At 42.2% G+C, this 24009-nt stretch overlaps 2 protein-coding genes across 3 annotated transcripts in view; one reads left to right on the forward strand and one right to left on the reverse strand.

Annotated features, from left to right (window-relative positions):
• The first annotated feature begins 1505 nt into the window (after positions 1-1505).
• The window catches only part of HSDL2 (hydroxysteroid dehydrogenase like 2), a 139887-nt gene continuing 117383 nt past the window's right edge, over positions 1506-24009 (forward strand). The window contains exons 1-2 of one of the 2 annotated variants that reach the window (XM_063455303.1): positions 1506-1600; positions 1828-1927. In XM_063455303.1, coding sequence (XP_063311373.1) covers positions 1911-1927 — 17 coding nt within the window. In that variant the 5' untranslated portion in view covers positions 1506-1600; positions 1828-1910. Of the gene's footprint in view, positions 1601-1651; positions 1676-1827; positions 1928-24009 lie in introns of those variants that run through there. The other variant, XM_063455304.1, reaches the window with a different exon arrangement.
• LOC134610498 (cyclin-T2-like) lies at positions 9926-11362 on the reverse strand. The gene has a single exon (XM_063453465.1). It carries the CDS (start codon positions 11360-11362, stop codon positions 9926-9928), a length of 1437 nt encoding a protein of 478 aa, XP_063309535.1.

The following is a 24009-nucleotide window of genomic DNA, read 5'->3' on the forward strand; positions in this document are numbered from 1 at the left end:
TTAAAGAGATTCTCTAAACACCACAAGCCATTGTAAAGATTATGAAGGCTGTGAGGAAGTTCACTTATTCATTTTCCATCCCAATATTTGCAATGAAAGGTATGTTTTGTATGGGGCTACTTAATATCAATTCTTGACAGACATACAGAGCTTCTACCCTTGCAGGCAGCACCTGCAAGGGAAAGTGTACTTCTTCCCTCTCTCTTTCATTGAATGCCTCTCTGTCTCCCTATCTATCCCCTACATGTTTGGCTATTGATAAAAAAAATATTCCTGTTCACCTCCACACCCTTACTTGCTCTGAGCCAGTGAAATGGTTCAAGCATTTGATTGGGCAGCGCAAGAGAGCTGTGACATCAGAAGAGGCATTTGTAACCATTAAGTGAGGGGAGGGCGAGGGGGAAGGATCAAGAATGCCCAATTACTGAGTAAAATAAATGTTTACTAAAAAGGATTGGAGAACCCTTTAAGTGTTTAATCATTAAAAAAAAAAAAAAATATATATATATATATATATATTTTGAACCAGCCCTTTTGTTGCTTTTTATTGAAGGGATAGGGTATAATTCCTGAAGATCTAACACTGGCTACATTGCTGTGTGGTCCTGTGAGTGTTGTAACATCATCCTTGGTAGTCTGATTGGGTTCTGCACCTTCAGTGGGTGCAGACCATGGTAAATGCTCCTTCCGATCACTCATTAAATGAATCAGAGCATTACTATGGTAACCAGATGGGAGCAATTTGACTCATATACTGTGCTCCAGGCCTATGAGGGAGTGCTTAAAGACTCTCTGGTGGTGAGTGTGTAGACCACCTGACTGACGAATCTGATGGGCGATTGTAAACTGCTGATAAATATAAATGTACCTTGGACCAAAAAAATAAAAATAATGGACACCACTGCTTTAGGCCATATATAAGAGTTTCTAAACTATATAGCAGATGGATTAATGAAAATCTAATGTTATGCATACATTGGAGAAAGAGCCCTGGACATTGACGGGGCTATTTGCTGAACTCTGAATTTTCACAAAATATACATGAAAGGAAAAATGGAGGCAAAGCCGTTTAGTGGCTATTTTTGCTAAAATGTTGTACATTTTCACAGTTTAGTCAATAAAAACCTGCATATGAGCAGCTCTATTTGCACATATAAAGAAATTCTCGTCCATGCCTGTCTTCATTTGGGGATAGAGTACCTCATTTAAATTTTATAATCTCAACTGGTCCAGTATTTGTGTGTTTATGTTATCACAATGTACTTTATTGCTTACATTAGTTATATTCATAAAGCAAAACTGCTGATTTAAAAAAATCACTCTGAGCTCACTTCACTGCACCTATTTACAAGATAAAAAAAAAAAAAACAATAACAAAGCTTAGGAAAGCATTGCCTGTTCTGCACACTACTAAAAACTCCTTATCCACAAATTATCTCCCCCTAGTGTTGGAATCTAACATTGCATGTAATGCGTTCCAAGCCTCACTCTCGATCCCCAGCGAATACAGCGTTTTCCCAGCAGAGAGCCGTGATTGGTTGACAGCTGCACATGTCTGTGGGATTTTTTTGCCTTTGCAGGAACTGGGTGACCGGTCAAGGTAAGCAGGTAGAATTTGAACTAGCACCAAGTGCACTAACAACCAGCCCAGCCCAGAGCATACAGTGCATTAAAAGTACAGTATAGAGACCATGCTTGGCAGCCATGACCTGTGTAACATATAAGTTGTTGGTGTAGTTTTACACAGCTGTTGACCTTTGTATTGTGACTTTGAACATGCAGAGTAAAGGCCATTATTAGTATAATCTGTCCTCTTGTGTGTTACAGATCCCCCAGCCCATCTTCATTACTGATTTCCTTCCATGCTTGTTGCTGAATATTCCTGATTAAGAAGTAATTGGTGCTCCATTATGTTGCAAAATACAGGGTAAGTAAGCTGTACTGCACACATTGTACCAGGTGTCTGGGTGTATGAGGATGCTGCACCTTGTGATTTAACATCTATTTTCTTCACAAGGGTCACCTCTACAGTAATACAGATTCTCTGTACACCTGTAGTTTGGAAGAGACTGTAAAGCACGGAAACTAACATTCAATTGGTGCAATATGGTTGTTTTGTTTTTAATCTTGGTTTTCTTTTAATCACAGTTATAAAAACAAAAACATGTTACTTTATTTTGTAAAGTATGTATTTCTTTAATAGCTTATTACCATGTATGTCCACAAAGAAAGGGTTTATTTGCCAAACAGGGAACTGAAATCTGTATTCCAAATTGTTTTCCAAATCCGTGAATTTAACCTCCAATGTTAAAAGGGATGTGGCATTTTTTAAGATGAATCTACATGTCCAAGGGACTAAAGTGGTAGCACACTGTACATGTGCTGACACAAAACAATTTCAATTAAAAAGATTTGTCTCTTGCTAAGAGCCCTGAACATTGGCATGGCTTTTTCCTGAATTCTCACTTTTCACAAATCTGAAAAAAAAATTTTAGGCAAAAATAGGTAATTTGGAAAATAAATCACTAACTCTGCTATAGTCACAACATGGCTACTTTTGCCTCAGTGTTGGCATTTGTATTTATTTTGCAAACATTCCTGTGGAGTCTTGCAAATTACCTTAAGTGTTATATACTCTGCCGACCCATAGTCTTCCCCCTTTTTATGGTGTGTGAAGTGCGTGGGAGAGTACGGAATGTGGTAAGTACTGGCTGTATATCATGTGTGCGGTTTATGCTGGTGTTCTATCAAAAAGCCTTAACCCCATCTCACCAGAAGTGACGGGGGTAGGACATTTTCACAGGGTTGAGTTTACCTGTGTGGGACGCCTGTGCCCAACCAGTAGGGAGTAGGGGGTAGGGTATTTTTTTTACAGCATGCATGCGCTGTAGCGCCATCAAAATACTCTACCCTTCTGTGCAAAACCGCTTGGGCATGTCTACGCGCACCGTAAAAATAACCTACTCTGCACACGCATGCACAATGGGTATGTTACTGCACCAGAGAGCATGCTGATTCACAGAGTGAATCACCTACCTCCATCCAGGTGGGGCGCACACAGGTAATCGAACCTACAGCTGTTTCGGCTCTCTTCCGGTGTGGCCTCGTCACTGGAAGTCCTTGGGGCAGGGAATTTTCATGTAGTACAGTTTTATGATAGAACATCGGTACCGGCTGCATGTGATGTGTGTTGGCGGGTTCTAATGTTTTATCCGCTGGTACCCCTATTGACCACTATAAAGCATAGAATTAAGCAGGGCTGACGGTATAGATATCTTTAACAAAAATGTTATATAGTTGCTAAGAGTTTCTCTATTTAAAATATATAAATAATTGAGACTACAATAAAAACTAGGGAATTGGAAGCAATAACTTTGTCTTTAAATAAAAAAATAAAAATGTTATAATAAATTATTAGATATAATAAATCCATTATTATATTCTAAAGCAGAGTATATAGAATTAAATGAATTCATGCTTGCAATATAAAGTATAAGTATAATGTACCCTTCCTGATTGTACAAGTAATGTCTTCTTCCAGCATTGGTCAAGCAGGCATATATAATTTAGCATTTCTAGTTACTACAGATAATTTATAGGTTAATTATACATTTTAGGGTTAAAAGCTGCTCATATGCAAAAATTAAATGAAAACATCCTTATCAGTCATGACCTAGACATCTTAATCATTATTTGGACCAAAACTTAAGGTTGACATAGGCAAGGCCTTGACTTGTCACATTAATCTAGGACAAAATGGCATCTTAAAGTCTAAACCTCTTACTCACTGGATCTGGGTAAGAGGTCATTTATTAAAGAAATACAATTTAGCAGTGTAAAGTCTATTATACCTGCAATTATCCATCACAAAGTGATTATGTGGCTATGATACACAAACACACTGCCACACACCAACCCATACAATAACACATTCTACACCTTCTCTCACACACATTACAGATTACCAGCAGCATGTTGGCCGCCGGGATATGACGTCATGCTGAATCCTGGCGGCCACGAGTCCTGAGTATTGTAAAGAGCAGGTGATGCTTGCCCGGGTAAAAGAATGCAAAAAGTTTTCCTGCCAGGTCTTCGAGCGATATAAAATTCCACATTCCTGATGTTAATGAGATGGTTGTGCTTGAATCTTTGAAGTGTCTTCTAATGTCTGGTTGCAAGCTGCTGGGTGAAGTCTGTAGAATATTTTTATGTCCTGTCATCCTTGCCAATTTTGCCTCTTTCCTTTTGTGTCTCTCCCCATCACCCCTTTCCCTTGTGTCTCTCCCCCCATCACCTCTTTCCTTTGTGTGTCTCTCCCCCCATCACCTCTTTCCTTTGTGTCTCTCTCCCCCCATCACCTCTTTCCTTTGTGTCTCTCTCCCCCATCACCCCTTTCCCTTGTGTCTCTCCCCATCACCCCTTTCCCTTGTGTCTCTCCCCCATCACCTCTTTCCTTTGTGTGTCTCTCCCCCATCACCTCTTTCCTTTGTGTGTCTCTCCCCCATCACCTCTTTCCTTTGTGTCTCTCTCCCCCCATCACCTCTTTCCTTTGTGTCTCTCTCCCCCCATCACCTCTTTCCTTTGTGTCTCTCTCCCCCCATCACCTCTTTCCTTTGTGTCTCTCTCCCCCATCCTCTTTCCTTTGTGTCTCTTTCCTTTGTGTCTCTCTCCCCATCACCTCTTTCCTTTGTGTCTCTCTCCCCCATCACCTCTTTCCTTTGTGTCTCTCTCCCCCATCACCTCTTTCCTTTGTGTGTCTCTCTCCCCCATCACCTCTTTCCTTTGTGTCTCTCTCCCCCATCACCTCTTTCCTTTGTGTCTCTCTCCCCCCATCACCTCTTTCCTTTGTGTGTCTCTCTCCCCCATCACCTCTTTCCTTTGTGTGTCTCTCTCCCACATCACCTCTTTCCTTTGTGTCTCTCTCCCCCCATCACCTCTTTCCTTTGTGTCTCTCTCCCCCCATCACCTCTTTCCTTTGTGTCTCTCTCCCCCATCACCTCTTTCCTTTGTGTCTCTCTCCCCCATCACCTCTTTCCTTTGTGTCTCTCTCCCCCATCACCTCTTTCCTTTGTGTCTCTCTACCCCATCACCTCTTTCCTTTGTGTCTCTCTCCCCCCATCACCTCTTTCCTTTGTGTGTCTCTCTCCCCCATCACCTCTTTCCTTTGTGTGTCTCTCTCCCCCATCACCTCTTTCCTTTGTGTGTCTCTCTCCCCCATCACCTCTTTCCTTTGTGTGTCTCTCTCCCCCATCACCTCTTTCCTTTGTGTGTCTCTCTCCCCCATCACCTCTTTCCTTTGTGTGTCTCTCTCCCCCATCACCTCTTTCCTTTGTGTCTCTCTCTCCCCCATCACCTCTTTCCTTTGTGTGTCTCTCCCCCCATCACCTCTTTCCTTTGTGTCTCTCCCCCCATCACCTCTTTCCTTTGTGTCTCTACCCCCCATCACCCCATTCCCTTGTGTCTCTCCCCATTGCTCCTTTTCCCCATGCCTGCACCTTTTTTACATTCTATTTCTCTCTACATCCTTCATTATACACTGTCCTCCCACAAGCATTATTCCTGGATTTGTCTGTTTTTCGGAGCCAGGCTGCTCACCTCCCCAACATTCACACATGCAGCTCTGTGTGTGAGGATAGAGCAGTGAATGTAAGGGTACCTCCAGTCCCCACCTCTCATCCTTCACACACAGTGCTGTGCTGTAAAGTTAAGGAGGAGATATGTTGGCAGATCTCCCATAACTGGGTTGCAATTTTGACGCATTTCTGTTGGCTGACACTGGTGATGCAGTTTCCTTTGTAGGCAGGTGCTCATACTCCGTTGTCGCTACACATAATTGTGTACGCTGAGGACTGCAGGACATTGGTTTTGCATTTGCATTTTGCACCCCTACTGTACAGGATCTGTAGGGTCTCCTACCAGTGCATTGTTGGTGGGCATATTTCATATATTACAGAGTAAGAAAATAATCAGTGTTGATTTGATGGTGTTTTTTGCTTTTAAGGCAGGCTAGATGTATATCTAGTATAATTCACATATGTTTAGAACTTTTTTTTAGCATCTCTGACAAGCTTAGCACAAGGGAGATGGACAAGTTTTCTGATTTAAAGAGTCTAAGCTCCATAAACATTTTGCATTACTAATTCAACTAAAAGTATTGCAGAGCTTGCATTTATATATAATATGTAAAGTGCAACACAGTGCTTTTGGTGTCACTTGTAAAAATATACAAACACTTATCTATTATATAAACAGTAAAGTGCAACTCCGTGTTTATTGGTGTCAATTCTAAAACTCCAAAACTCTTATCTTATGACGTGATTACGTCATATGTGAACATTTAAAACATAAATAACACACACTAGAGTAAAACCTTTATAACTTGGAAGCAATTCTAAAATTGGAGCACTCACCATTTTCAGAGCTAATCCACCTAGTACTGGTACAATACACTTGTGGGCCTGTCTAGGCGACCCCTCCCTTATAGTGTAAGAAATCATGACCCTCTTACAAGGGTATTCTTTAAAGAATGTGACACAAATATAAGTGTATAAAAAAAAAAAGGATTATTAATATTGACTTGGGTTACTGTTACAGATTTTAAAGGAAAATACCCAGTACACATTAAACACACATACACTCCATAACCAATAGATACATAGAAAAAGGACCATATTTCAATGATGATTTTCTCCTTGCGATTTCATTTTGGGACAGTGTATCTCAGTTCACCATGGCACTTCTGCTTGCTGCGCTCTTCTCCCCTTCTTCTTGGCTGGCTGTCTTCTCAAAACTGATTCTTGCATTCCTTAACCAGACATCCCATAATCCATTGTACCTCCCAAAAGTGGTTAATTCAGACCCCTTTTACCAGAGAGTTCTGTCTTTACACAATTTGCTCCCTTTCATCTCTTCTCTTCCAGCTATACTAGAAAATTCTGTAAGAAGTGACTGACTAGTTAAGGTTTCTGGGGTAAGTTGGGAGCAGGCCTGGACTGCTTTAGAGACAGGATGGCTTGGGAAAACATATACTTGCATGGTTACACCCAGATGTTAATTACTCTGATGTTCTGCTCTCATAACATGACTCTTGCATCCTTTATAGTAAAGATGTACACAGTAGTTCTTACTTATCTGTAACACTGGAAAGGCTTTTTCCCAAAATCTAAAGAAGTCATCTATGCTGTACCAGGTAGCTCATCTTAGTTTATTACACAGCAAACCTCCAGAAAAGCATATGTCTATATAGTAAACTGAATATAACATTTTTAAAGGCACCCTACATCAGGGCTTGACAAATCCCAGGCGCCTAGGAATTTGGCCTTGGCGCCTGAGATATGTGAGGGAGGCCGGCTGGGGAATTATGTAGCTGGGAGGGCAAGTTGGGTGCTCGGGCGGGCAACTGACGCCTGCCTGCACGAGCACCCAGCCAGTCGCCTATTGGACCCCACAGGCATTGTCCATCTGTCATGGTGGGGTTGTGTGTGTGTCTTTGTCACGGTGGGTGGGTGGGTGTGTCTCATGGTCTTCACGCCATGCTGGTCTCCCCTCGACTGGCCCTGCCTCTGACTGAGATCATCAAGCTTGATGATCTTAGTCATTTGAATGTTTTTCCATAGAATTGGCTGCAAAACGCTGCACCAATCAGCCTATCCACATAGATCAATGAATCTTTATGGGAAACATTCAGCGCCTCCATGTAGAGCGTGGAGACGCTGAATGTAGGTGCTGCACTGACACAGGAAACACCTCTAGTGACCATCTGAGTGACGGTCACTAGAGGTGTCACTAGAAAGCAATGTAAACACTGCGTTTTATTTGAAAAGTCAGTGTTTACATTGAAAAGCCTGCAGAGACAGGCTATAGACACCAGAACCACTATATTAATCTGTAGTGGTCCTGGTGAATATTGTGTCCCTTTAAGAATTGTATTTTTGTTGTTTAATACAAAGCTATGCAAGTTTAAAAAAAAAAAAAAAAAAAAAAATCTGGCTCCTAGAATCAAAACAAATTTGTCAAGCCCTGTGTGTTTTTTTGTGCCTGGAGATAATTGAAGACTGGGTTGGGAACCCCTGATTTAGAGCATCAGCTGACCGCTCTAGTCCAACCAGCGTCACTCCTGCCCGGCGGCAATTTGTGATTCTTCAAATTGAATTGGAGAAACCAGGTGCCTTTTAACTGTCTGACCATGTTAGTCTACTGACTGAACTACCCTAAGCACACTGACAAATTGTTCGTGGTTTTAAAAACCTTTTAGGTTCAAGGCGCCTTTTATATTTCAATATTTTTCCAAGGTGCCCCAAGTCAAAACAAACCTCTAGGTAGTATATATGTACAGCGCTGCGGCATATACTGGCCCCTTGTTCAGCAGAAATGTTTCCCGGTCAGGGGCGGATCCAGAACCGAATCTCGGGAGGGCACTGGTAGATTATTTAAGGAAACAATCCAGGCACAATAACCACTACAGCAATATGTAGTGGTTGTGGTTCCCTCCCAGGGTAAGTAGTCAAACTGATTTAAAACGGTTTGACAACTTACTTAGGATCTGCCGGGAAAGGGCCTGTAGTATGGGGAAGGGGCAGTATTGTGTGTGTGTGTGTGTGTTGCAGTGTGTCTGAGGGAGGGCATGGTGTGAGGGGTATAGTGTGTGTATGTGGGAGGGCAGATTAGCAAATATATTTATTATTAAAACAAAAAATAATAATTTGATATCCCCCGTCCCTGCTTACCTTTGCCTGGGAGGGGGGACAGTACTAATCCCTGGTGGTCCTGTGGAGAAGCCTGGGCAGCCCTAGTGATGAGAGTGAACTCTAGCCTGCAGCTCAGGTTAGAGTTCACTCTCGCGAGATTAGAGCTCCCCCAGGTCATCTCTCCCTCTCCTGCCAGCTGCAGTATTACACTGCTAGCGGGCCAGAGGGAAGATCTATGACCTCCCCTCTGGTCCTGCAGAGCTGGCAGGGGAGAGGGAGGCACAGTTCCTGGTGCTATGATCATATGACCATAGCACCGGGTAAACTTTTCGCTACCAATCTAAGCTTTTTTTAGTTGTTATTCCTGAAGATATCCCCGTGCAAATCATCTCTTATTGGCATTATTATTTTTTGTTTTATAAGTTCCTGCTTCCTATTGTGTTATGTTCTATTTATAACCCCCCCCCCCCCCCCCAAAAAAAATCGAGGCATTATGATTCTAACACTTGTACACATTATGCTTGTTTACCATTGCATTTAACAGTACACACCTTTCTAATATGATTGTATGTTGCCATCTTTACCCCAATAAAACAAAGATTGACCAAATAAAAAACCAAAGAGACACCGTGTGCCACTGGGGGACAATCTGCGATAGAGAGCAATCTTTGGGGTTAAGTCATTCGTGATTGGTTTAACTCCTTCAGGTAAGAAAGTGCCAAGGACCTTTGGACACCATAACAACATCACATTGATGTTGTTATAGTGCACATATAGTTCCTTTAAAGGACAGTACTAGATAAAGAATGTTTTATTTTCATGCATTATATAGACCGTGCAATAAAATACAAACAAAATTTCAAAGTTAAATCGACCCCTGCCACACCACTTCAATCAGGATTATTTACTAAACTCTGACTTTTAGAAAATTAAATTAAGGGTAAATTAGCAGATATGGAAAAACTCTACAGTTCATCTTTAATTACAACTTAGCTACTTTAGCTTCAGTTTTGCTATTTGGATTTCATTTGCTTAAATCTTTAGTTTTGTGATATCCCCAAGATGAATGCTCCCTCTCATTTATCAGTAATGCTAATGTAAGTTAAAAATGAAGCAAAACAATCAAATTTCTTTGTACAATAACAGTATATAATTTCACTTTGAATAATCAATTAAATATATGCAAAATGTAAACTTTTTATTTTTAATAATTTATCAAATCCGTAATAACAAATCAATTAACCTTTGTGGCTATTCGTGCTGTTTCCACTCCCGTGCTCCATTTTAGGATATTTGATTTTGCAGTGACCCTCATTAGAAGAGCTATGCCTGTCGCTGGGAGGCGATTTTCTTTTCCTTTTCAGAGCCTCTTTGTTGGAGGGAGCAGGTGGCTTGGGTGTTTGCCACTTTAGAGGTACACCTGTATCTTTGTTGCCAGTTGACTTTTGTTTAACCCTCTGCCTGTATTCCTCCAGTGATATTTTTCGGACAGCTAATGGAGGTGGGAGGATCAGACCATGGTGTTTATCAGGTGTTGTCTTATGAGAATTCTCTATAATAACAGAGCGCTCTGACCCTTTATGAGTGTGGTGTATCCTGCTGAAAAGTTTTATAGCTTTTTTAAAGTCCATGGCAAATGGGTTAACAGACGAAGTGTTCTTTTTGGGGGGATCATATACTTGTCTTGCCCTTGGTGTTTCCAGCTTACCTGGGTTTAGAGCAGCCTGGATGGGCAGTCTTCTTGCATTCTTAGATACAGCAGTAGGAAAGGTGGAAGGGACTGCGTTGGAAAGACCTGCTTTCTCAGTGATACCAGTAACAGCGTTTTCAACCAAAGGTGGAACAAGGAGGAATTTGCCAAGTTGCCAGCCGGACTTGGGTTTCCCTGCAGCCTTGTTAGGTTTGCACTGTCTAAACCTTCTCAGTGCCCTTGGTGTTTTCTGGTATACTTGCAGAAATTGATCACTTAGCTGATCCAGCAACTCCAGACTAACAGATTGATCAACATATTGCCACCAGTGTTTGCCCTCTTCTGATATTGGAATTTCATACCTGGACCATTTGCAAGCCAGGTGAATGCTCAGACAGGCCAGTACCGTTGGTTTGTATTGAAGGCACAGAGTGGTCATGTGCAAGCAGTTGGTTGCCATGAGATAGCATGCCCGTGCCAAGTTGTTGCAGACTTCCACCGACTGGAAACATTTTATCACATGCATGTGTGGCTGTTCCACAGTGACCTCAAAGCCCAAAGTCTGAAGTATGATTCTTTCCAGGCACACTAGCTGCTTCTCCTGCTTCAAGTACCTCAGGCTGCTGAGGTCCAGCTTTGGCTCGTTTGAATAGAGGACACCATGGGCCACCTTAAGGACATCTTCCAGTTTTCTTTTCTGGTCTAAAGCTTTGGCAGCAAGGAACAAAGCTGCAGAAGAAATGTCATAGTGGTGGTATTTGGTGAGAGATTGCAGCATGTAGAACCTGTGCATGTAGACCACGGCAGTGTTTATGGTGAGCTGAGAAACATCAAGCCGCTGGCCCAGGTTCTGAATGAAACTGGCAGCCTCCTGGCGGCGCAAGAGCTCCTTGCCCGCAGTCACCCCACACAGCCTAGATGGGCTGTTATCCAATTGCTTTTGGCTAAAGAGCCATCGCTCTGCGAGAGATCCACACTCTGCCATCACAACTCCTTCAAGCAGTGCTTCACACTCACCAGACATGTGCTCATTGAAATGATGTCATAGACATGACAACATTCCATCACTGTGGGCAACTGTACAGTGTTCCATCTCCAAATGGGACATAAGTTATCATAAAATAGTTACATAACCTACATGACTATAAAGGTGTTAAATAAACTATCTGCTTCTATTCCCCTAATTTGTGATAGTAATAACCAAGACCACTTATTGTCTCAGATTGGGAACTGCATCACTAATGTGGTTTGTTTTAGTGGATTTCTTTCAATGTTTTTTTTTTTTTTTTTAAACTTTTATATTTATTGTAGTCGGTTCAGGATTACAGTAAACTTGTCAGTTGTCATCATACTACACAGGTTATAGAAACACATTAGTAACTACATATGTAGTGTGCTTAAATTTTTTTTTACATTTTATTTAAAACCCATTTCTATTATATGAATGCTCAATATTAATACATACACTGAAAACATACATTGAATAATATGTACTAATAAAAGTTAGACAAGTTCACAGTGTGCAATTGACACTCCAAACATATTTGCAATAATAAATTCCTTAAAATGTTTAGGAATATGGGAACTAAAACCCTTAAACAATAGACCACTTCCCGACCCATCTATCCACCCACGTTTAAAGGGTTTTTTACGATTATACTTAATCAGCACGTCATAACTAATTTACTGGCAATTTGATCATTTAATGCGTTACCTATGGGATAAAAGACATAACGCCTCTTATTATAGAATATATATTGCTTTTTAAGGCATTATTGTTTTTCATACAGGTATGTGGTATTTGATTTGTTATGGGTTTTTTTTGTTGTAATTTTTGTATTTTTATTTTAGTTTTTTGCTATATTGTAAGGAACACATTTTTTGCTATCAACTGACTTGTAAATTATTTATACAGGTGTCAATTGTTTACATTAATACTCCTTAAATACATAACAGTAATAAAATATTTATGTAAGAATATACATAAGGATAATTGGTTTGTGCTGAGTAGTTTTTTTTTTGTTTATTTTCTGCATTGCTCAAGCTGTTTGACTTTTGTACATTTGACATCTTTACCATTGTAATGTCAGGCTTGTGGACTGTTGAGAAAGGCATATACTGATTGACTTTAATTGTACTCGCTGCTTTCTAGAAGGGCTGAATTTATTTACACCACTTTGTGTATTTTATTAGTTCGGCTGTCCCATTTTATTTAAATTTCTTAAATACCATTTGCTAAATTTTTATTTTTGAACAGATGGTTGCTATCTGATGTCTCCTCTGAAAAATGCATTAACGGCGAGCTTATCCAAGCTTCCCGATAAGAAAGCTTTGTATTCAACACTTTCCATTGGGCTTCAGTGAAACATGATAGTTTTATTTGGTCAGTGCAGTGGAAGCGACTCTAGTGGCTGTCAGGAAGACAGCCACTAAAGGTGGATTTTACTCTGCAATGCAAGCATTACAGTTTTAATAAACAAAAAAAAACACAGAACATTGCATTGCCAAGGACAGGGTAATTGGGATTAAGTGGTATAATGGACAATTTTAATGTTCCTTTAAATGGTTACTTCAACCTTTTCTTCCCTATTTATTTATTTAGTCCTAATGGCTTAATGGACAATGATCTTTAGGTCCCATCTCCCCCCAATATATGCTAAAATAAGGGAGCGCAGAGACAAAATGGCGCGCCTTAAGACATCATATGTTGTCTTCATGCTTATAGCTTGAAGCAGAAACTTTTGACAGCCACTAGAATAGAAACTCCAACACTGTGCAGTTCCGGGTGCGGAAGTTTACTTTTTTTGCAAGGCCTCTCAGGTCTGAGTCTAGGCGGTTTGGGTGGAGAAGTACGCACAAATGGACGGGTCACTCCTCCTATACTGCTGGCTATTTTGCTCTTTGATCACAGCAGGAGCCTAGTGGAGCCCACTCCAGGTGGGTTGTCGACTCTTTCTTAGTTGCTATGTGCAGAAGGTGAATTTTGGGCCTTTGCAATCTATGTTCTCACTAGGAGGTGGAATCGTGTTTGCCGTTAGGAAGGGCACTGGACTTCACAAGGCAGGAGCTAGGACTTGCTTGGGACTCGTGTGGTGATGCTTTGAATGAGGCCTACAGATCTGCATTTTGTTAGTCAGAGCTGCATGGGTCAAGGGTCGCTACCTGCAGCTCTTCAATATTGTGCAGGGAGTCGATGCTGGATTACTCATCTATGACCACATTTACCTTCCGCGTGGAAGCACGGAGTCTGACCTGTTCTTGGCAGAGGGATTTTTATGCTACAGTGCAACCCATTCTCAATAACTAATGCTTTTTACTCTGTATTCCCATAACTCTGGGAATGTGCCCTGTACTTTAGGCTTTACAGCTTTACAGCCCTTGCTGGTTTATTGTTGTTGGGTGGTACTTAATGTTGCGCTAGTGCTATTTAGCTTATGGGGGGTTTAGGGGGGATGTGGGGTAACCTCTACATGCTTTTTCCAGCAAGATTATGTATGTCCTAAGTCCAGAGCGATGGGTGAATACAGCCTGCAGTCATGGACAGTGCTAGTCCAGCGTAGTATACATTGGATAGTATTGTGTATTATGTTAGGGATCGACCGATTATCGGTCTTGCTGATATTATCGGCTGTAGCGGAATGCATTAAGCCTGTCCTATAACTTACCTGTGTAACTATATTCGTTTATTGTATTCCTGTATTTATGTATACTTTCGTATGTGGGTTCGGAAGTTTCATGAGAATGAAACTACCGAACCATTAGACCACCCCAGTGAGAAGTGTGCACCTCGTTAGGCGTTCACACTTCTCATAAAAACCTTAATTGCTGATGCCTGGGTGGCCGCTGTTCGGTATACGAACCACGTGCGGCGGCCATCTTACGCATCAAAATCTCAGCGGTGTTTGGTCGTCGAGTGTCTGGAACTCAAATCGGACACTCAAACAACCGAACACCGCTGAGACCTCCAGAGCTCCGTAACTACCGAACGGAGGGACCTAACGAAGCCCCATTCGGTAGAAACCAAGTACCGAACGAGGGAACTGTAATGCAGGTGAAGTTAAGTGTGGATGGCTAAGATTATTGTATATTTCAACTGCCGAACGGAGACCGACCGCAGGGCCCAAACGTATGGAACCCTTTTCAGCTACCACCTCGTGTGCGGTCGGTCAAACTTCACCCTCCACCTAACTACCGAACCCCTGGTCCGATCTGGGTGAATTTTGGATATATTGTTCACCCAGATCAGGGCTACCTAGCGGTACCCTAATATTAATGTTATGTACCAGTTTAGGGGTACATCCAGGTTTGGGATAATGTACTGTATAATTTAAGGGGATTATGAGTCCCTCTGAGGGGAGGAGATGTGTGGGAGGTAACAAGTACAGTATTGGTTACTGTCCTAATTGAGGTGAATCCCTCCCTTGCATGGGAGCATGCTTTATAAGGAACCCTGGAATAAAGATTGTCAGTTCTGCTCCTGAAACTGTGTGTCGTCCAGTTATTGGGATTGCTGTTGGGATATTGCTGTGTTATTTTACCTGCTGGAAACTCTGCTTTTGGATTTACTATTGCCTTGTTCCTGAGCCTCACTGGGATCTTAAGTGGAGAATAGCTGTAGCTCTCCGCTACATCGCCAATATTCGGTATTTCCGGTATCGGCCCATAGAGATACCGATATTGCCAATAATGCATACCAGGACCGCTAGGCCCATTACAAGCCCGGCGGTCCTGGAGGGCCCGCAGTAAGCTCTTACTTACCTTCCCAGCAGCTCCCTTCAGCTCCCCTGTGTAAATCTCGCGAGTTAGACAGGGGTGCTGGGCCCCCCACTGCACACCAGGGAATGCCATGTCCCCCCTCCCTGGCCAGGTAACAAGCAGGGGGAGGGGGGATGAAAAAAAAAATGTAAAAAAAAAATACAGATTTAATATTTAAAAAAAAAAAATGTGATTTCAAAAATTCCTCCCCTTCCTCCCCCATTTTACAAAAATGACATACCTTCAGAAACACACACACTACACAAACACACACTCTGCATTCATTATATACACACTACACAAACACACTGCATTCAGTATACACATAGTACACAAACACACACACACTCTGCATTCACTATACACACACTACCACTATACACACACACACACTCTGCATTCATTATTTTTATATATATAAATATAAATATAAATATAAACATGGGGGATGGTTGCACTCACCTAAACACGCTTAAATGGGGTGCTGCTGGGGGCCATATTATACAATACACAAGATCCAGCGCACTCTCCTATCTACTAAACAGCAACTTCAATGTTGACAGATTTTATTCGTTTGTAAAAGTTTTTTTTAAAAACACCTAATCTAGGCAAAAAAAAAAAAAATATATATATATATATATATATATATATATATATATACACACACACACACACTCTGCATTCATTATATACACACAATACACAAACACACTGCATTCACTACACACACACTACACAAACACACACAGCTCCCCTGTCTAAACACACTGCATCCACTACACGTGGCATGTATATTTTGTTAATTTACCTTTAGAAATAGTTTATTTTTTCAAAATGGTAAATGTACAGAATATCGGTAAATTATCGGCTATCAGCCTGAAAGTTAACAGATTATTGGTATCGGCTCTAAAAAAATCAATATCGATCGATCCTTATTTTATGTGTTTTGTTTTTTCACTGTGTACTTTAGAGATGTACGCAAGAATGATGTTGGGTTAGTCTAAGGACTGGTTCCAATCACACGTTGGATGGTCTTGAGAGGCACCTCTGCACTCTGGGTCCCGTGCCCCCCCAGGCTTTCTAGCTGCCCACCAACTGCTGACTTTGCTCCCTTTGAGATGAGTTGGCGGTAGGGGTGGTGTTTGGGGATGATATGGTTATTCTTTTTAAGTATGTGAGTATATGAGTGCATGTAGTGACTTTGGGGGATGGGGCGTGCCCCGGCCGCTTTGCTTGTAGAGACCGATGGGGGCGTTTCTGAGGTCCACGTCCTCTGGTTGGGGGCAGCGTGGTGGTCCCTTTGTGCATTTAGGGAACAGTGGCCCCAGATGCGGCCCTTGTTCATGCCTAGAACTGTTCTTGATGTGTACTTGTAATCAGGACCGTCTTTAACACAGAGCAGCTGCCCTGGGCCCAGTAACCCCTAGGGGCCCAAACCAGCTTCCCAGTGTGCCCCCAGCCCATCGGGATACTGAGAAATTTCCCGGTGGGCTGCGGCAGGTGAAACAATCGGGACCCCATGCCCTTTAAGAGTGCTTCGGACCGGGCTCCTGTCTCCCTGTTTTCTGGGAGGAAATGTTGTGAGGTCCCTTCCTCCCAAGTAACAAGAGTGCTGCTTGGGAGGAGGAGGCACACACTAAGAAGGAGGAGGAGAGGGACTGAGGTAGCCAAGTTCCTCAGGCTCCCATCAACCTCGGCCATCCAGCTCCCACTGGACCCCAGAGAAGCCACCCTTCTGTAAAGGTAATGAGACAGGAGGGTGGCTAAATAATATGAATATCTATTTGTGTGTATCTGACTGTATGTATGTGTATCTGGCTGTGTTTGTGTCAGTGTGTGTATCTTGCTGTGTGTGTATCTGGCTGTATGTCTGTATCTGACTGTGTGTGTGTTTGTATCGGGGTGTATGTGTACCTTTTGTGTCAGTGTTTATGTATACCTTTGTCTGTGTACTTGTGTGTCAGTTTGTATGTGCACCTGTGTATTTGAGTGTCGTATCTATGCATAGGGCAATGCATACATCCCATCATTCCAGTACCAACACTGCACACAAATACACGACTACATTCCAACGCGAACATTGCACAGACATACACCACTGCATGTGTATATGTGTTCGTGTTTGTGTAAGTGTGCATCTGTGTTGCAATACATACATCTCAGCATTCCTACACCAACACTGCGCACAAATACACCCCTGCATGTGTACCCATGTGTGTGTACATATCTGTGTCAGTGTGTGTATCTCTGGGTGTGGATGTACCAGTGTTTTTATCTCTCTGTGTGTGTGTGTATACAGCCAGTCTGTTTGTGTCCAAATGTGTGCATGTATCCGTGTGCTAATGGGTATGTACATCGAGAATGACAAGGGGATCCCACAGCGTGGGAACAGTGTAGTGTGTCCTGAGAGTATCCAATAGTAGGGGATAACCCTATATATGAATTGACCAAAAAAAGAGAGAAGAAGGAACCCTAGGACAAAAGTGTCCAGGATACACAAATAGGATATCTCAGTGTGAACTGATGCTGCTAAAAACCATAATTTTATTAGTACATACTAGACAAAACAAAAAAGAAATTACCACAAATAAAATCCCAAAGTGAGGGGGAAAAAAAAAATGGTATCTTTACTACCGTGTTTCTCCGAAAATAAGACCGGGTCTTATATTAATTTTAGTCACAAAAAACACACTAGGGCTTATTTTCAGGGTAGGGCTTATTTATTTACGGTACCGGTACGTACATTGAACCCCCCCTTTAATTAATCCACCCCCCCTTCAATTAATCCACCCCCTCTTTAATAAATCCACCCCCTCTTTAATAAATCCACCCCCTCTTTAATAAATCCACCCCCTCTTTAATAAATCCACCCCCCCTTTAATAAATCCACCCCCCTTTAATAAATCCACCCCCTCTAATTAATCCACCCCCCTTTAATAAATCCACCCCCTCTAATTAATCCACCCCTCCTTTAATAAATCCACCCCCTCTAATTAATCCACCCCTCCTTTAATAAATCCACCCCCTCTAATTAATCCACCCCCTTTAATTAATCCACCCCCTTTAATTAATCCACCCCCCTTTAATAAATCCACCCCCTCTAATTAATCCACCCCTCCTTTAATAAATCCACCCCTCCTTTAATAAATCCACCCCCCTCTAATTAATCCACCCCTCCTTTAATAAATCCACCCCCTCTAATTAATCCACCCCCCCTTTAATTAATTCACCCCCCCTTTAATTAATTCACCCCCCCTTTAATTAATTCACCCCCCCTTTAATTAATTCACCCCCCTCCTTTAATTAATTCACCCACCCTTTAATTAATTAAGTCCCAGACATAAAATACCGGTATCTACTCACAGTTCAAAGAGTCCGACCACTGGGTGCCTCACCGCCCGGAATGGATCCTTCCGCTGAAGATCCGTGAAGGCAGACTGACGGCGCTGCGCACGTCGTCATCACGCTGCGCACGTCGTCATCACGCTGCGCGATGCCGCGGCCCGCAACGCTCCTCCCCCTCCTCCTCATAGAAGAAGGAAGTCCCGCCGGGCCGCAAAGGTAAAATGCCTAGGTCTTATTTTCGGGGTAGGGCTTATATTGCAGCCCACCCCGAAAATTCAGCTAGGGCTTATTTTCGGGGTAGGTCTTATTTTCGGGGAAACACGGTAAGAAGGAAAGCCAAAATGTAATGGGATACAGCAAGGTTAGTTGCTCATGAATGGCAACTTTGATGCAGGTAATTCCACCTAATCTTGGATATGTGAAAAACAAGATAGGGGCTTGAAGGGTTAATAACCTTATAGAAATTAAAGCAGCCTAGAATCCCATTAGTAACCTAGCCCAACATATAGCAGCAGAGTATAGGAGATGTATATCAATAGGCAGATATTAGGAAAGAAAAGTTCTCTGGTACAATATTGTATCTAGCTAGGTCTACTGTGCCTGAAATTGCATTTCCCAGAGTAGGCTCCCTGTATTTTCCCACAAATAGCTAGCTGCTAATACTTGCTACTGCTAAGGTTACTAAGATTAGGTCAGGTCCTTCCTAGCTAACATAGAAGTAAATCATAACTGAAAATCCCCCATTTAAATAATAACACCCAAAATAAAGTGTAGAAAATAAAGTGAGAAAGGCGCTAGGTTAAGCGCCGAAACGCGTTAGGCATTAGATTAATTTTTAATCCACCTCACTTTATTTTCTACACTTTATTTTGGGTGTTATTATTTAAATGGGGGATTTTCAGTTATGATTTACTTCTATGGGGAAGACCAAAAAAATTGTCTTGCACCAGGGCGCTCTCTACCTTAGTTCTGCCACTGTGTTGGGGTGGAGGGTGTGATTGCAGGTAAATGCACAAAATATACATGCCACATGTAGTGGATGCAGTGTGTTTAGACAAGGTAGCTGTGTGTGTTTGTGTAGTGTGTATAGAGAATGCAGTGTGTGTTTGTGTAGTGTGTATAGAGAATGCAGTGTGTGTTTGTGTAGTGTGTATAGAGAATGCAGTGTGTGTTTGTGTAGTGTGTATAGAGAATGCAGTGTGTGTTTGTGTAGTGTGTATAGAGAATGCAGTGTGTGTTTGTGTAGTGTGTATAGTGAATGCAGTGTGTTTGTGTAGTGTGTATAGTGAATGCAGTGTGTGTTTGTAAGTAAGCGTTTGCTGCGGGCCCCCCCACCCCCATGTCCGCCGGGCTTATCATGGGCCCGGCGGTCCTGGTATGTATTATCGGCAATATCGGTATCTTTATGTGTGTGTGTGTGTGTATGTATATGTGTATATATATATATATATATATATATATATATATATATATATATATATATAGCCGTATATGGAGTAAGGATCCAGCATAAGCGTATGATAGTATAAAGGGAGCTAGTCGGTTGTCGACATTGAAGTTGCTGTTTAGTAGATAGGAGAGTGCGCTGGATCTTGTGTATTTATTGTATAATATGGCCCCCAGCAGCACCCCATTTAAGCATGTTTAGGTGAGTGCAACCATCCCCCCATGTTTCCTATATATATTTGGGAGTCTAGCCAACTCCTTGGTTCTGCACCCCTCCCTGTTACAGGTGCCTCATCTCAGGTCCCTATTTAGCCTTGTACTGCAGAGAGCCTCAGATGGAATTTTTTCCCAAGTAAGTGGTTAATCTCATAAGAGCAGACATTAGACTGTGAGAGTAGGACCTGCCAAAGATGGGGTACATTGACGTTGTGGCAGGCTTATGCAATGTATGATCATATAATGTAACTAAATCCCCATTTTTTTGCCTAGATTAGGTGTTTTAAAAAAAAAAAAAAAAAAAAAAAAAAAAAAAACTTTTACAGACTAATAAAGTCTGTCGACATTGAAGTTGCTGTTTAGTAGATAGGAGAGTGCGCTGGATCTTGTGTATTTATTATATATATATATATATATATATATATATATATATATATATATATATCTATCTATCCGTATATGGAGTAAGGATCCAGCATAAGCGTATGATAGTATAAAGGGAGCTAGTCGGTTGTGGTGTGCCGAGACCGACGATACGGTAGGCCTGTAAATAAAGAGGGCCCACCAAGGAGAAGGAAAGAAAAGAGAGAGTTTTGAAATGAGGAGTGGGTGGGAGGGTCATTCTGATGCTGACCTCAAGCGATATGAGTCAGGTAAGGGGTGTCCCTTATATAGGGGAGTGAATTAATTTAAGCCCCTCCCACAAATACAGGCCAAACGGCCTTAATACTTGTGTAGGGGGCAAATAGCCGTATATAGAGTAAGGATCCAGCATAAGCTTAGGATAGTATAAAGGGAGCAAGTCGGTTGTGGTGTGCCGAGACCGACAATACGGTAGGCCTGTAAGTAAAGAGGGCAAAAATGAATAATCAAAGATTTAATACAGTCAACAAATATATACAAATTAACCAGACATTTCCTTAAATGCATTACAGTATTTAATTCCTGGAAGGATTTTGAAGGTAGGAATCTAGGACCGAAAGTGGACACCATTTGTTGTGGGTAGGATAGTATGTTATCTCTACTGTTGGTGCGTGTTGACTCGTTTCGGAATGTGGTAGAGCCAATAGGTAATGATATATGTGTTTACCTATGTGGGATCGTTGAGGACAATAATCTGTCTGAGTGGTGGTGATGGTAGTGGATTCTTTGGCCTGAGAAGGGCATAGAAGGCAATGTGCATGGCTGGTAATGGCAGACTTGGTAGTATAATTGAATGGTTGTAGAGCTAATAGGTCCGATAAGGATGGAAAAGTTGGATGGCTATTGGTAATCTCTGAGAGGAGCGTGGGGGAATGGATTCCTGAAAACCTCTGAGTATATTCTTGTCTGGTATGATAGCAGGAAGTTATGGTAGTTTTGGCCATAGGTTATCCTGTGTTGTTGAATGCCTGTAAAATATATAATTAATGGTGTGTGAGATGAGATTCTTTAAGCCAGGTGAAAAGCTGTTTTATGCGTTCTACAAGTATGGGACGGAAGTGCTAGGTGGGATAGTGCATGCTATGCTGCATGAGTATGTCTAATACATGATTTTGTCTCTGGAACGAAAGAGTGGCCGTGACTGTATGGGAGACTGTAGGAAGCGTATGATGAACATGCCTGGAATATAAATGAGACAATTGTCTGCAGGGATGTATACCCCCGCCTGGTACATGAAAGTAAAAGAAATTTGATAAGTGGCCAACCAAGTGAGTTCCACAGAAATATCATGACCTTATGTATGATGAGTGGCGTTTGTTGATGATATGACATGTGCTTAGTTGTCTGAGTAACAACGGATTGATGACCCTGACCATGATTCACCCCATGCCACAGCAGCTGCTACAATGGGGTAGATCCCCCAAAAGGGCTGAGGTGGTGGAAAAATTTATTGTGGTAACTTGCATGTATGGTTGCTGACTCAAGTCATATGCCCAGTAATGTGATGAGTGTCTGGGCCTTCTGTTTCTTATGGGGTACTGGGACACCCAAGTGGTCAACCAGACTAAGCTGCCGTGAGGCTTCTAGTGAAAAATGTGTTATCTTTGATCAACAAGAAGTCTTCTAGATAGTGTATGACTGTAAGGCCTCTGGATATGTTATCATAACCAGCACAGAGTATCTGCGAATATTGATAGTAGGTTAATCTCTTGCCCGAAAGTTGAGCGGGGAAAGGATTGCCCATTTTATGCCATGCAAGTGCCAGTGTGTAGGGTAGATGGTAGCCGTTTACTGCGTTGATGATATTGGTCTTACTTAACCAAGCTTCAACCCATGCTTGAGTGATAGCTGTAAAGGTAGATCAATGGTGTTGTATAGTAAGGAAACTTCTCTGAGGGTATGAGGGAGTTGAGACTTGGGGTAGCGGAGGTGTGTGGTGCCAATAAGTCTATGGTTAGTCTTTGTTTAAGGGAAGATTTCCTTGTGACAATACCAATGTGTTTGTGTTTGGTGCCATGCTGTAAATGGTGGAGATTGTTAAACCCAAGTAAAGACCCCTCTGCAAATCTTGGCTATGAGTGTGTTTACAGCCAATGGTTCTGTTGTGCTGACTAAGTGAGGGCATGCTATATTCCTTGAAGGTGTATTTATGATACCTGTATGGGAGCCCTTTGAAGCTCCAGAGCTTTAGTAAATCTACTACAAGTCTGGAAGGGTGATGAGTCGGTAGTGTTGAAACTGCATTGGTGTATACAGATGGTGAGTATGTTATTTGTAAGTTGTATTGGGACACATGGTTTGTCATGTGCCCTGAACCATTTGAACATATATGCAACAGTCTATATACAAATCAACTACTCATATCAATTGTCTCTGGTAGTTCAGAGGTGCTGGTACCTGGAGCCTGAGAGTGCTCGTCCATTTGTTTGGGACAAAATCCCTTCTGTATGGGTACCTGCACAAATAAACATCTCTACATATTCCAAATGCCAACCCAACAAAGGGATGGTCAGTTCCCGATTTACCTGGAATCCCTGGATCTGACCATCACAGATACATCATCATACATATATATGCCTTGTTTCCCCAATATGCTGGGATCAAATGTGCAGGGTTAGTGTCTTGTGTGTCATAAGAAATGATTGTACCAGGTAACGAGTTTCGGTTGGTGCTGGTTGTACAGTAGCGTGAGGCCCAGCCTTGTGAGGGCTGTGGTGACCGACTCGAGATTGCCAGTCTGTCATAAACATTTTTTGGCTCATGAGTTTGAGTAAGGCTAGCATGGCCTGGGTGTCACCTGAGTTGGTGTAGCCGGGCCTTCCCCTGCCTCCGTGTTGTCCGTTGATGTATGGAGGAGTTTGAATAACTCTGCTTTCCTTGCTGTGGCATGGTAGGGGATTTGTCACCTCCTTTGTGGGATCGTCCAGGATCTGATTGCTGCTGGACTAGCAACATCTCCTCTGCTTGAAGGTGTATCAATTCAAGCCGAGGTGCTAGGAAGAGGTGATTCTTCACCATCTTTTTGAGAAATACTTAAATAACAATAAAGATTGCAATTATTTGTACCCAGGGGTCTTGTACTGGCTTGCTAGCTAAGGCGAAATGATTAGGTTTGGTGTTTTTTGGTGACTGGTGAGGCCCTGCTAGTTGCCAAGTGGCTTGAGAGGCTCTATCTATGCTTGGCGCGAGGGGATTTTGTGTGGCCACCGAACGTTGTGGCAGGATGTTGGCCTCTCGGTGACAGTAACCAGAAAATAGGAAAGGGAAGTGACAGGTGAGGCCCTCTCTATGATACAATGCAAGGAGGCTAGCTCACGAGTGACCTGAGGGGTGTATGCCTCCGAGTGTGAGGCGGGGTGTTGGCCTCGCGGGAACACTAACCAAAGCATAATGCAGAGGAAAAAAGGGGCTAATACCTATTGGGCCATTGAACCCTAATTGCCAGTA

This window comes from Pelobates fuscus, chromosome 5 (assembly GCF_036172605.1).
Source record: "Pelobates fuscus isolate aPelFus1 chromosome 5, aPelFus1.pri, whole genome shotgun sequence".
Lineage (NCBI taxonomy): Eukaryota > Metazoa > Chordata > Amphibia > Anura > Pelobatidae > Pelobates > Pelobates fuscus.

Bases quoted from the DNA above. Each gene is read 5' to 3' on its own strand.
- LOC134610498 (XM_063453465.1), bottom strand. From the start codon at position 11,362: ATGGCAGAGTGTGGATCTCTCGCAGAGCGATGGCTCTTTAGCCAAAAG.